The sequence below is a fragment of the Tiliqua scincoides genome, chromosome 7 (genome assembly GCF_035046505.1).
Source record: "Tiliqua scincoides isolate rTilSci1 chromosome 7, rTilSci1.hap2, whole genome shotgun sequence".
Lineage (NCBI taxonomy): Eukaryota > Metazoa > Chordata > Lepidosauria > Squamata > Scincidae > Tiliqua > Tiliqua scincoides.
The window spans coordinates 34,348,820-34,360,984 of record NC_089827.1 but is presented as its reverse complement, the minus strand read 5'-3'; the positions used below and the strand labels follow the sequence as shown (position 1 = coordinate 34,360,984).

The following is a 12,165-nucleotide window of genomic DNA, read 5'->3' as shown; positions in this document are numbered from 1 at the left end:
GGTGTAGGTTTAGGTGGTTTGCTTGTTTGTTTTGACATGTCTGTGTGGTTCTCTTGTTGCAGACTCCCTTTAGATTAACCCTCAGGATCTGGGATATCTATATACTTGAAGGTGAACGGGTGCTCACTGCAATGTCTTACACCATTATGAAACTGCACAGAAGTAAGAGCCCTCTGTCCTTGCTTTAAACTCTTAACCTCCACACCCCCTCCTCATATTATATGAGGTATGTCTATAAAATAACGAGACTGTGATTCCGCCTAGTAAACAAAGCAGTCAGAACTGGTTATAACTGCATACGTAGTAACCTTGAACATGTCTGAACCTGCATGACAAGCAGCAACACTCTATGATGTTCAGTTGATTGTGAGTCGCCATTTAGTTTGGTTGTGTTTTCTGTAGAGTGCCAAAAAAATGCTAAGTTTAAAAGTTGAACAACATATCAGTTTGAAATTTTTAGTAAAATTGCACAAAACACCAACAGAATTGGACGCAGATCCAAACCTGTTTCATAAAGTAATCACTTGTGATGAGACCTGGATCTTCCAGTACAATCCTGAAACCAAAAGACAGTCAATGCACTGGAAAACACTGTCATCACCAAGAATGAAAAAAGCTCGTCAAAGCAAGTCAAAATTCAAAGCAATGCTCATTGTTTTTTTGATATCAAGGGTGTAATTTTCAAAGAATGGGTTTCAGAAGGCACAACAGTTAATCAGCATTATTATAAGGAAATTTTGAAAAAGCTGAGAGAAGGAGTCAGAAAGAAATGGCCGCAACTGTGGAAAAATGGTTTCATTCTTCACCAGGACAATGCGCCTGCTTTCTGTGCACAGAAAATGCACAGCACTTTCTGTGAAGCGGTTTTTGACCGACAATCACATTACTACACTTGAACATCCTCCATATTCGCCCGATTCAGCACCTTGCAACTTTTATCTTTTCCAAAAGTGAAATCAGTGCTTAAAGGGACACAAAATGTTGATGCTGTAAAGAAGAAAATGGCAGATATGTTGAAACAACTGACAGAAATCGATTTGCTCCATGCCTTCGATCAGTGGAAAACAAGACTACAGTGATGTATTAGTGCAAATGGGGAGTATATTGAAGGGGACAAACATTAAATTTGTAATGCCAATAAATAAAGGTGAGTTATTTAATCAGTCTCGTTATTTAATAGACATACCTCGTATGTCCAGTGGCCTGGAAAACTAAATCAGCTGAGCATTTTTCTGAAAGTGTCCATGTTTTTCTTCCCCTTCTTGTCCCCCCCCCCCACTTTTTGATAGGTTATTTATAGCTGTCTCAAAAGGCACAGCAGGGTAGCTGTTGAGAGGATTCTGCTGAACTGAAACAGTTACAGTGGACACAGCTACATTCTGAGAGCATGGAACTGATTCGGTGGCTCTGTGCTCTTCCCAACAGGGAGGGCCCTACTTAATGTACTCTTGATGGGCGGGGAGGGGATCAGCACAGGCAGAGTCCTTTCAGCACAAACTCCAAGACCCTTCAGTGAGCTTCTTAAGCAGGAGGTCCATTGCTTTGCCTCCTTGTTGAGATTTAGGAGGGAAACCCACCTTTTAAAGCAACCCGATAGTATTAGAATCTGGTAGTGCTGCTTTGATGTTTTTATCTACAGCTTATTACTATGACTTTAATCAGGTTGTATTTTTTGAGAGGTTTATTTTTGTTATAGACTTGTAAGCCACTTCAAGTTGTGAGAGAGACAGGGTAGAAATTACTTCAATAAACAAACACAGGAGGATAGCAGTGTTGTGTTGCAGTGCCCATATAGTTCCCTCCAAACTACATGTTTCCTGGTGGTGAAGTTGGGACAGAAAGCAAGGGAGGTACTACATCCTGTATTAAGATTTTCCTGGCAGTTGTGGGGGGTGCCTCTGTTTTGTCTGCTTAAGCCATTTCTGCCCAGCATTGTATATACACAACAGGGACCAAATGTGTATTCCTGTCGGCTGTGCAAAAATGGGTTAATGTCTGAAAGAAGGGAACTATCTGTCTGGTTTTGTAATGCTTGTTGAAAAGTGGTGCATAAATATTCTTAATAATACTAATGCCTTATGCCACTTTGAGTGACCCAGAGTTCTAGCATTATTTGGGATGTCTATTTACATAGAATTTAACTGAGTCCCAGTTTTGTTCGGTTTTCTTTTTGTTTTGAAAGTTCACTTCCTTAGGAAAAAGATTTGTATCTACTTTTGAGTCATTTTCTCTTTGCTTTCTCTAATTTGGTATTTTTCCCCAACCTTAGAACACCTGATGAAATTGGAAATGGAAGAACTTGTAGAATTTCTTCAGGAGACACTTGCCAAAGATTTCTTTTTTGAAGATGACTTTGTCATAGAGCAGCTTCAGAACTCCATGGCAGAACTTAAACGAGCAAAGTTGGATCTGCCAGCAGCGGGTAAGTAATTGTGTGTTAACAGTGCATTTGAGTTGAGTTCACTTGTTGGCCCAACTTTTAAACAACAGCTCCTTGGCACAGGCTGCGAAGCTGTGACAAGATGCAAGAAATCCACAAGAATTTGGGTTTGTTAGTATCCAGTCCCTGAACACTGATGGTTTACCAAAGATGGTACCAAAGATGGTACACTTGCTTGGTGGCTGCTCCTCTGATGTAAGTAACTAGTGAGAAGGACAGGAAAGGCTTCTAGAAGGAGCAAGTGCCTCGTTTCCCTGAAATACACCTGTGTTGATAGTACAAAACCAGCCTGGCAAATTGCACCACCTATCTCAAGGCAGTATCTTCCCCATTGGCCTGTGGAGGGATCAGGGATCAATGTGGCCAATTAGTTTTGATGTACAGGTACCCCCCCCCTCCATTAGTGGGGAATAAGTTCCAGCTCACCCCTCATGGATATGGAAACTGCAGCTATGGGGAACTCTATCTTCCTGCCCGTCCCCGCGCCTGTTTAGGTGCTTACCACTGTTGCAAAACAAGAATATTTCTTCCTTTTACTGAACACTATAAGCAAGCAAGCTTATAGCACAACATACAGGCACACAACCTGAACGCTTGAACAGACTAGTCGAACCTTAGCAGGAAGTTAGCAGGAAGCTGCAAAAGAAGTTGCAGGGTGAAGGGAGAGAGGAGGAAGGCAAGAACAGTCCTTTACTGGTCCTTTTGCATATCCCACTGCCTCTTGTTCCCCACCTGTCCCTTCACTCTCCCCCCCCCCCATCACTGTTTCTCTTGCACTCCACTCCTTCCTCTCATACCTCAGGAGCTCTGGGAATGTCCTTAGCATCCAAGACTCCTCCTTCTCAGTGCTGGCTTGCATAGAGGAGTACACAGCTTGTACTCTTTTCCTTTTAGCCAAACTTGCCCCTCTGCCTGACTCTGCTGAGAGTTCAGCCAGTCTCTGACTCCAAACTGAGCAGCAGAACCAGCTTAAATGAAGGCAGGAGGAGCATGCAAGAAGTTCCTGTCCAGCAGGCAAGGGTTATGCCCATATGCTGCCCCAGTGATAAGAGGGAATGAAGCACACGTGTGCAACATTCACTATGGCTGTTTTGGGGAAGTTGAGCTTCTGTTGTTTTCCTGCAAGGATAAGAAAGTGTCTACCAAAAACTGACACCCTTTTCTATCCTCATCAGTGCTTTCTCATGAATTTAGGGCTCAGGGAAGTTCACTTACGGGTATCTTACCTTACAAAAGAGAGAAACAAATTACTTTTTTTCACCCCCAAATGAAGATTTTCTTTCTCTGCAAATAATCATAATAAGTTTTGTGCTCATTCAGGAAAATCTAGCAGATTTTTGTTTTCTAAACCCACATCTCATTTGTTCTTTATATGGATTGCATAAGCCCTTGAATTTTATCTCTGCACTCCCATGTCCATTCTTGTTTTTCTGATCATTATCTCCTGGCGATGCTATCTGTCACCAAGCACTCTCTGCATTTTCTAGACATTACCTCACTCTAGTTTGCCTTGTCCGTGTCTTTTGGATTCTGTGACTTCTGAGGCATCCTGTCTCTTCCCAGGCAGGTGCAAGGTTAATCTTTTTCAAGTGAGCTCATTGAAGACCACTGATTGCAACTGAAGGCAAGGTCAATCAATTAGTGAGTTTGGGAGAGGAACAGACTGCATCGGTACAGTTTAAAATGAGAGCAGTATAAAAATGAGAGCAGCAGCAGAAGAAATTGAAGCATAGCTACCTTTTCAGAGGACAGTAAGCTGAAAGATCCTTCTGAGGTTAGGGCATTTCCAAACTTATTGCAGCGTGGCACCCTTCATTCACGGTGCCCTGTTGTGGTGGCATCATTGCGCAACATATCACAAAGTTTCATGCGATCTCGGCCCAGCAAGCTGGGAAGAAGAAGCTGCATGTTGCCCCTGTGAGTGCACTGTTTCTGAAGCTAGTGGGGCAAGGTTTGATCAGTTATCTAAAGATAGAATTTTGTCCATCATTGAGCAAAAGCAGTCCATCTGGAAATGATTTTTCTGGGTGTTGTCTACCCTGTTTACTTCTAAACGCTCCATCACAATGAGAGGAGCTGACAGATGTTTAAGCTGAAGTTGCCTGCCAGTTTGCCAAGATCTTGTTTTTTGCAGACATGAATGAAAATAGCTCAGCAAACGCATCTGTGTTCTAGGATCATGGCTGGATAGTGCCTGTTTGCGCCCTTTTCTAGGCCAGGAAAACTGACAACCAGAAGAATATCAAAGCTGTGGGTTTTCCTTTTACGGAAGAACTATATTAACAATAAATCTCAAAGGTCTTTCCCATTAAGAACAAGATGTCTTCCACTAAGCATTTTTAGATTGTGAGCCCTTTGGGGGACAGAGAGCTATTAGTTATTTGATTTTTTTTCTGTAAACCACTTTGTGAACTTTTTGTTGAAAAGCAGTATATCAATACTGTTAATAATAATAATAATAATAATAATAATAATAATAATAATAAATAAGCAGATGGGAGGGCACAGAGTCTCATAAATTGCCCTGCTTTCAATGTTGTGCTTCTCGCTGAAATATGTCAGACAATAATGGAAATGCCAGGAGATTCTCCAGTGCTCTTTTGAAATTTTTCAGACTGCTTTCTCACCTTTTCCTCTGAAATGGCATCATTTCCTTTGTTTTTATGTGGAGAGCTTCTTAAAATATGACAAACATCTGTTATACAAATAGGTGCCACCTTCTTCACAAGTGTACAGTACGTCGCAAATGGTGTTTCAGTAACTTCATAGCCTTTGGGGGCTGATATTCTTTCATGATTTGGTTATCTAGTCATTATTCCACATACTAGTTTGTCTCTGAAAATTGTCCAGTGCCCTAACTCAGTGGTTCTCAAACTGGTGGATCACAACCCACAGCTTATATAAAGCTTCCTCCGTTCCTTTAAGGGGTGGGGGAAGGGGAGAGGCAGCGACGCGATCTCCAGGTTCACATCGCTAAGGGGAGCGAGTCACTTACTCAGGGGAATACTTTCACTTACTTTCCATGGAGTTAGGGCTGCAGCAGGCTCCAGGATGTGTGGGTCTCCGTAGGGCTCCCCGATGCTTGGAATCTTCAAACGGAGCAATTGCAAAGCACTTCCTGTTTTCAGGAGGTGCTTTGTGATCACTGCGTTTAAGATTCCAAGTCTCAGGGAGCTCTGCAGACGGCTGCGCAGAGCTCCCCGCACCTCCTGCTGCAATCCTAACTCCATGGAAAGTAAGTGAAAGCATCCCCCCTTGCCCCGCTTAGCAATGTGATACTGGTGATCATGTCACTGCCCTCACCCCTCCCCTGCAAAGACTTACTTTGGAAGTAAATCTCCCAAAAAGTTTGAGAATCACTGCCCTAACTTATGATGTTAGCAAAGGATTGTTGTACATAGAGGAAGTAACACATTATCCATATAAAATTGGGAACATAGAATGAAGTCATCCTGAGGATTTAGTTTCTTCAGAATAACTACTTTATCTTCTTTATATAAGGGCACATGCATGCACACACGCACATAATGATGGGGTTTACTGGCCAGCTTCTCTGTGTGTGTCACCAGTCCACCCGCCCTATCCCACAAGTCCACAGGCATGCTCAGAGGGCTGGGGAGAGAGGTAGGGATTTCTCTCAGCTGTGTTCAGGTATGGAGAAACTAAGAAAGAGTCAGAAAAGCTGTTCCTTCTCCAATAGTCAAAGCAAGTGTGAGAAAACCTCCAGCCTCTCTTCAAAGCCTTTTGCCAGTGTCAGAGGACTTGGGGGAGAGGCAGGGATCTTTGAGATTTTGAGAAAGTAACATGAATTCTGCCTTCCACACGTAAACATATGAAGTTTGCCTTCCACAGAGTCAGACCTTTGATCCTTCAAGGCTAGAATGGTGTATTTTGGCTGGCAGTGGCTCTCCAAGCTTTTAGGCCAGTGACCCTTTTCTAGCAGAGATGTTTTTAACTGGAGTTGTTTGAAATTGGATCTGGGCTGATAACCATGCAAAACACATACATCCCTTACCACTGAGCCCTTGAACCTCCGTGTTCACAGGCCTGTTCCTGGGGAGCAACAACTGATGAGGGCTATTGCCTTCATGCCCTACTTGTAGGCTGCCCAGAACTTCCCTTTTGGTATAGGAAAGGTGGGTTGTAAATGTGTTAAAATAAAATAAATAAATCTGTTTGGCTACTCTGAGAAAATTACTGGACCTTCGATCTGATCCTGCAGGGCTCTTCTTATGTCCCCCCCCCCACCTTTCTTCCTATCGCACTTCCCTTTCTTCCTATCCATGCTACATGTAGTACAATATTCATTTGTCAAAAAACTATAAATATAGGTGGGACCTTGGTATCTGCAGGGGATCTGTTCTTGGACCCCCACAGATACAGAAACTGCAGATAAGTGAATCTGCTGTTTTGGTCCCTTAAAGCCTCTGACGGTGACCATAGTTGTGTTCTGGTTGCCTCCAGAGGGTTTTTGGAAGTCTGCAGAGGCAGTGGGCTTCAGAACGACTGTTTCAGGCCAAAAAACATCGCTTCCAGTCTTCCTTGGGAAACCGGAAGTGATGTTTTTATACCTTTTAAGGCATTCTGAGGCCTGAGGAGGCTCTTTGACATTTTTTGGCCTGAAACTACCATTCTGAAGCCTGCAATGGGCAGAAGCACATGGCCTTTGTGGGCTTCAGAAAGACCTCCAGAGGCACGTCTCCGGTCGCCTTTGGGGGCTTCGGTTTGGGGGACCCACATTGAGCCAGATCTGCAGAAAGAAAATCCATGGATACGGAGGCCCCACCTGTATGAAGAAACCTATTATACTGATTTGAAAAAGAGAAAGAGAACATTGGGAGGAAAATCAGTTTGTTTGCTTTTTCTGTCACTCTTTCTGTATTATTTTTCACATTTTTTTTCTCTTCCAGATGAATATGGAATCTTTCATTTATATGTTTGGAGAACTCACACGTACCTGTTTCTCCCTTTGCATTTTGCTTCATTAACCCACTAACTCTCAGATTCTTTTTTGCATTGTTATGTGTTTTTCCTACTGATTTTTCAAGTGTATTTAAATGTGATGAAGTTTGAGGTTGCCATGGAATCCTTGTTTCTCTCTGGCTGTTTGCCTGTCTCTCTGTGATTTGAACTGTGTAGTTTGAGCTGTTGAAATCTCTCTCCTTGCATCTTTTTAGATATAAGTGGCACTACTAATTGTGCTTGTGAATTTCCTGAACATTCATTTAAGCTTGGTTAAATCTAGTGTGGCTTGATACTGCATCAGAAAATGGTTGGTGCATTTGCCTGAGGTTTAATTCAGTAGCCGAGGAATGGCACCTGTGAATTTTCTTCTTTTACTATCTTTGCTTTAATTGAAGTAAGAATTTCCAAAGAAAGGTTTAATTGCCAGCATCTACAGTCTTTAATGAAGAACTGTACAGATGCCCTGTTGGCCCAGTTATCTAAGTTGCAGTCTCAAATTAGGATTTGCATGTGATGATGGTGATCCAGAGAAGGAAAAAAGCAGCTTGGACCAAACTAGATGGTACTCTGAACACCTGGAATCTGTTGAAAACATGTTATGTATCTTGTCTCTCCCCTCCTCCTTCTCCACCCCAACATCTAGTAAAACTTACCTTAGTTTATGGTGTTAAAGTTTTGTGTTTTCCTGCTCCCCCTCTACAACACTGGCAAATGCTGCTGGTAGTGGAAGGGGATATGGAATACAATGCCCTCACAACACATGGTAAGAAGTACTAGATCAGGGGTGTCAAACTCATTTCATGCAGTGGGCCAAAATAGCATTCATGATGCCTTTTGAAGGCCGAAAGTGATGTCATGAAGCAGGAAGTGACATCATTAAGCAAGTCATGACCAGAAATAAGTACTTTTTTCTTTCTTTCTCACTTTCTCACAACTGCAAATGACAGAAGAGAATACACAAATCTTGAAGATATTTTCAAGATATGGGGGAGCCCAATTATCACACGAGCCACCTGTCAGCAGTGACATCTCAGCTCAGCAGCTGAGAGCAGCAGGTGGTGGTGCTGGGGGAGCCTGAGGGCCAGATAAAGAGCTTCCGCAGGCCGCATCCAGCCCCGGGTCTTATGTGACACCCCTGTACTAGATGATGTGGAGGACTAGGAGAAACTAGATGTCATTTTCAGCAGCAGCTTTGAATTTATTTATTCACATTTCTATACTGTCCTTCCTTCAAGGAGCTCAGGGTGGTGCACATAGTTCCTTTCCTCCTTTTGTCTTCACAACAACCCTGTGAAGTAGGTGAGGATGAGTGACTGGCCCAAGGTCACCCAAGAAGCTTTTTGTCTGAGTGGGGATTTGAACCTGAATCTTCTACCAGGACTTTGATTTGAACCTGAACTTCCACTTGGATGGTGTAAGTCCACCACCAGAACCCTTACACTGACCTAGCTCTCTGAATAATAATCGGATCATGGCCTACAACATCAATTTTGGGCCCACTAGTTAGTATATTGTGCATCCCCCCAAACACACAGACTGAATTTGGGGTTCAGGATACATTTTTTTAGTACTTGGAGTGAGAAATCACTGATAAAAAAGCAAACCTACAATACTATATTATCTTTACCAACTTATATTTCCTGTCATTGCCTCCCCTCTAAGCAATATTGAAACTTTCAAAGCACAAACACATCCTGGGGCTCATATAAGAAGCCACAGCTATTCACCCAAAGTGAGTGCCAAAAACAGGTTCTCACATGTTGTTCAGTGTCATTCAATTCAGTCTGATTAGCTGTTGGTACATCTTAGAGCAATTAACCTGGAAAACTCTGCAGTTGAGATTAATTTCCACTGGGTGGTGACAAAGATCAAGAATAAATCAGTTAGACTTTTTCCTCCCCAAATCTGAATTTATCTTCTATGCTTCCTGGGGGTAATCGGCTCTCTCTTTTCAATCAATCAATCAATCAATCAATCAAGCCTTTATTAGGCATAAAAATTAACAGATAATATCTCTAAACAATCCAATATATAAATATATATTAAAAAAGAGAAATAAAGATAAAGGTTAAAACACAACAATTTACTTGCGAGGTAACTCCAGGTTGCTTAGGACCAACAGATTAGCCCGCTTCAAGTTACTCAGGTGTAAAAATTTTGCAACTGGAAGGGTCATGAGTTCAGAATCAAAATTTTTGCCAACAAAAATTGTAGGCAAACATTCTCAGGAAGACCTTTTTTAGTTCTTAACAATGGGAGAAGGTACTGGTCTCTGGGCACTTGATTGCTAACACAGTGCAAAACAATGTGTAAAAGAGAGTCTACCTCTCTAAGGCCGCAGTTACAGACTCGTTCTTACTTCGGGGCATTTCTAAACCTGCCAAGTAGGTCTTTAAAAGGCAACACGTTGCAGCGAGCTAATGTAAAAGCCCTCCTTGCGAAGGGGCACTCCAAGAAGGTCAGATACTTTGGTTGTTGGCCAAACGTATTATTAAGGTGGAAATTCAGGGGCGAACATTTTTTTTGTGCTGCACCCAAAATCTCTTGCCTTAGTTAATCTTGTTATCAGGAACCTAATAGAAACCTCTGTCTTTTCCTTCATTCTGTACCATCAGGTTTTGGAATGTGTTCAGCAAACAAATTGTGTTAAAATGTGGTGGCCAAAACAAGATAAAATCTGATGTTAAAGGAACATCTCTGCCACTGCAGAATGACAAAAGGTGTCAGAGAATTGCCCGAGAATGCCAGTGCAATGATTTTGGAACCAAAAAGCTATTCCTTTAACCTGAGCCCAATTCATTTTGTATTTGAAAATACAAAGTCTATTTGCACAAATCTCTTAACAGTGTACAGATGGGGCCTTGGTATCCGTGAGGGATCTGTTCTCAGACCACCACCACCCACCCCCCCATGGATACAAAAAACCACAGTAACAAAATCCATGGTTTTGGTGCCTTTAAACCCTTCAAAGCCCACAGAGGCTGCACATGTCTGCCCACATCCTCTGTGGGCTTCAGAATGACCGAAAAAGCCAAAAAAAGAAAAAAAAACACAACCAGTTTCCAGAGGGTAACTGGAAGTGACGTTTATATGCCTTATAAGGTGTTCTGAAGTCTCAGGAATCCCCTAGTGGGCTTTCCCAGGCTTCTGAATGCCTTATAAGGCATACAAATGTTACTTCCGGTTTCCAGTTTTTACGACCTTTTCAACCATTCTGAAGCCTACAGAGGCCGCAGGTGGATATGCACAGCCTCTGCAAGTTTCAGAAAGCCCGCTGGAGGTGCTCTGATTACCTTCAGAAGGTTCAGGTTAGACCAAGACAGGCTCAATGCAGATTCAAGGGAACCCACATTGAGCCAGATCCGTGGGTGAACAGGCTCCACCTGTACTGTACTGCAAAAGTCGTAGTGCTGGATGTTAGAGGAATAGCCAGCTGAACTTTAGACCCAACCAATATTAGGAGCTTTTAAATCTCAATTTTGCTTCTTTTTTAACGTATCAAGGGAAAGGAAATTACATACCTCTTGTAAATTGTAAGTTGGCTGTATTTATTTAGTAGATTCATACACTTTGTAGCCTTTATAGCCTCTCTTTTTCCTAATAAAATAATTTTTGTCACAGCAGATAAGAGTAGAACAAAAATTGTTACTCATACAGGATTAAGCCATTCAAAGTAACCTTAAGGCATGGATATGAATACTATTGAATTCATTGGGAGAGTCAAGTGCATGCTTCAGTCTCAACCTTTGGAGTCAGTGGCTCTGGAAAGAGCCTATCTTTGTCTGAATGATGCCCAAAATCTTTTTGTGTGCCTTGATCATGCACCATGATAGCTGTGTGCCTCTGTCAGGAATGGCTGTACCAATATAGCTACAGCAGCTTCTCTTTGGAAGTGCATGTGACAAAGTTTTTTTTTGTTTTTGTTTTTTGCTAATTGCACACTCATTTCAATTGTCAGTTGCAAATTCACTCAAACAATTCTTTACTGAGCACTCAGTAGGACATCATAGTGGCTGCAGAGCAGGCAGGCCATTCCCTGTCCTTTCCATATGCCACCTCCATCTAGCTCTGGGCTGTGCAATAGCTTTTTGTGATTGTTCATAGGAAGCTGTTTTCCACTCTTGGTCCATCTAGGTCAGTCCTGTCAGCACATACTGGGTCTTTCCAAGCCCTACCTGCCAGGAATTGAAGCTGGAAGTTTCTGCATACAAAACAGGTGTTCCGCTACTGAGCTATGGCCCCATGCCCTCTCTTACTTTTGGGAAAAATACAGCCCTACAAGTGCAAATCACCTGGAGAAGGGTCTTCCGTAGTTGTAGGCAAAGCTAGAAAGAATGTGTCTCTCTACGTGCTTTTGCAGGTGGATGGTTCATTTCAGAAGGTATGCTCACTCAGCTGTAAAGATGTCTGGCTTGTTGGGAGGAGAGGCAGTATGCAACTAACCTTTTGCTTTGGTACTACAGTTTCAGACTGATCTTTGTTTGGCTTATTTTTTTTTCCACTTTAGAAGTTGCTTTTTCAGGCCCCTTGTATGACTTGTCTGGTCTGGCTGACCTGCATGCTTAGTCTAGTAGAGAGGTTTTATCAGGGTGATAACCTATTTCTGTTTTTCTCCTTTTTTTGCCAGCACCCGATACCGTGGTCTTCCTGTTCGCTACTATCCCCCAAGTGTCTCCTGGTATTTTCCTTGGTTGACAACATACTTGTTCTTTGATTCGAGCAAGGGTTCTTTTATTTAACAGGCTTCTAAACAGTTGCTT

General features: G+C 42.4%; 1 protein-coding gene across 5 annotated transcripts in view; it reads left to right on the top strand.

Moving 5' to 3' along the window:
* The window catches only part of USP6NL (USP6 N-terminal like), a 182,269-nt gene that overhangs the window by 155,625 nt on the left and 14,479 nt on the right, over positions 1–12,165 (top strand). For all 5 annotated transcript variants that reach the window (XM_066634374.1, XM_066634371.1, XM_066634373.1 and 2 more), the window contains 2 exons: positions 63–162; positions 2,270–2,422. In XM_066634374.1, coding sequence (XP_066490471.1) covers positions 63–162; positions 2,270–2,422 — 253 coding nt within the window. The remainder of the gene's footprint in view (positions 1–62; positions 163–2,269; positions 2,423–12,165) is intronic.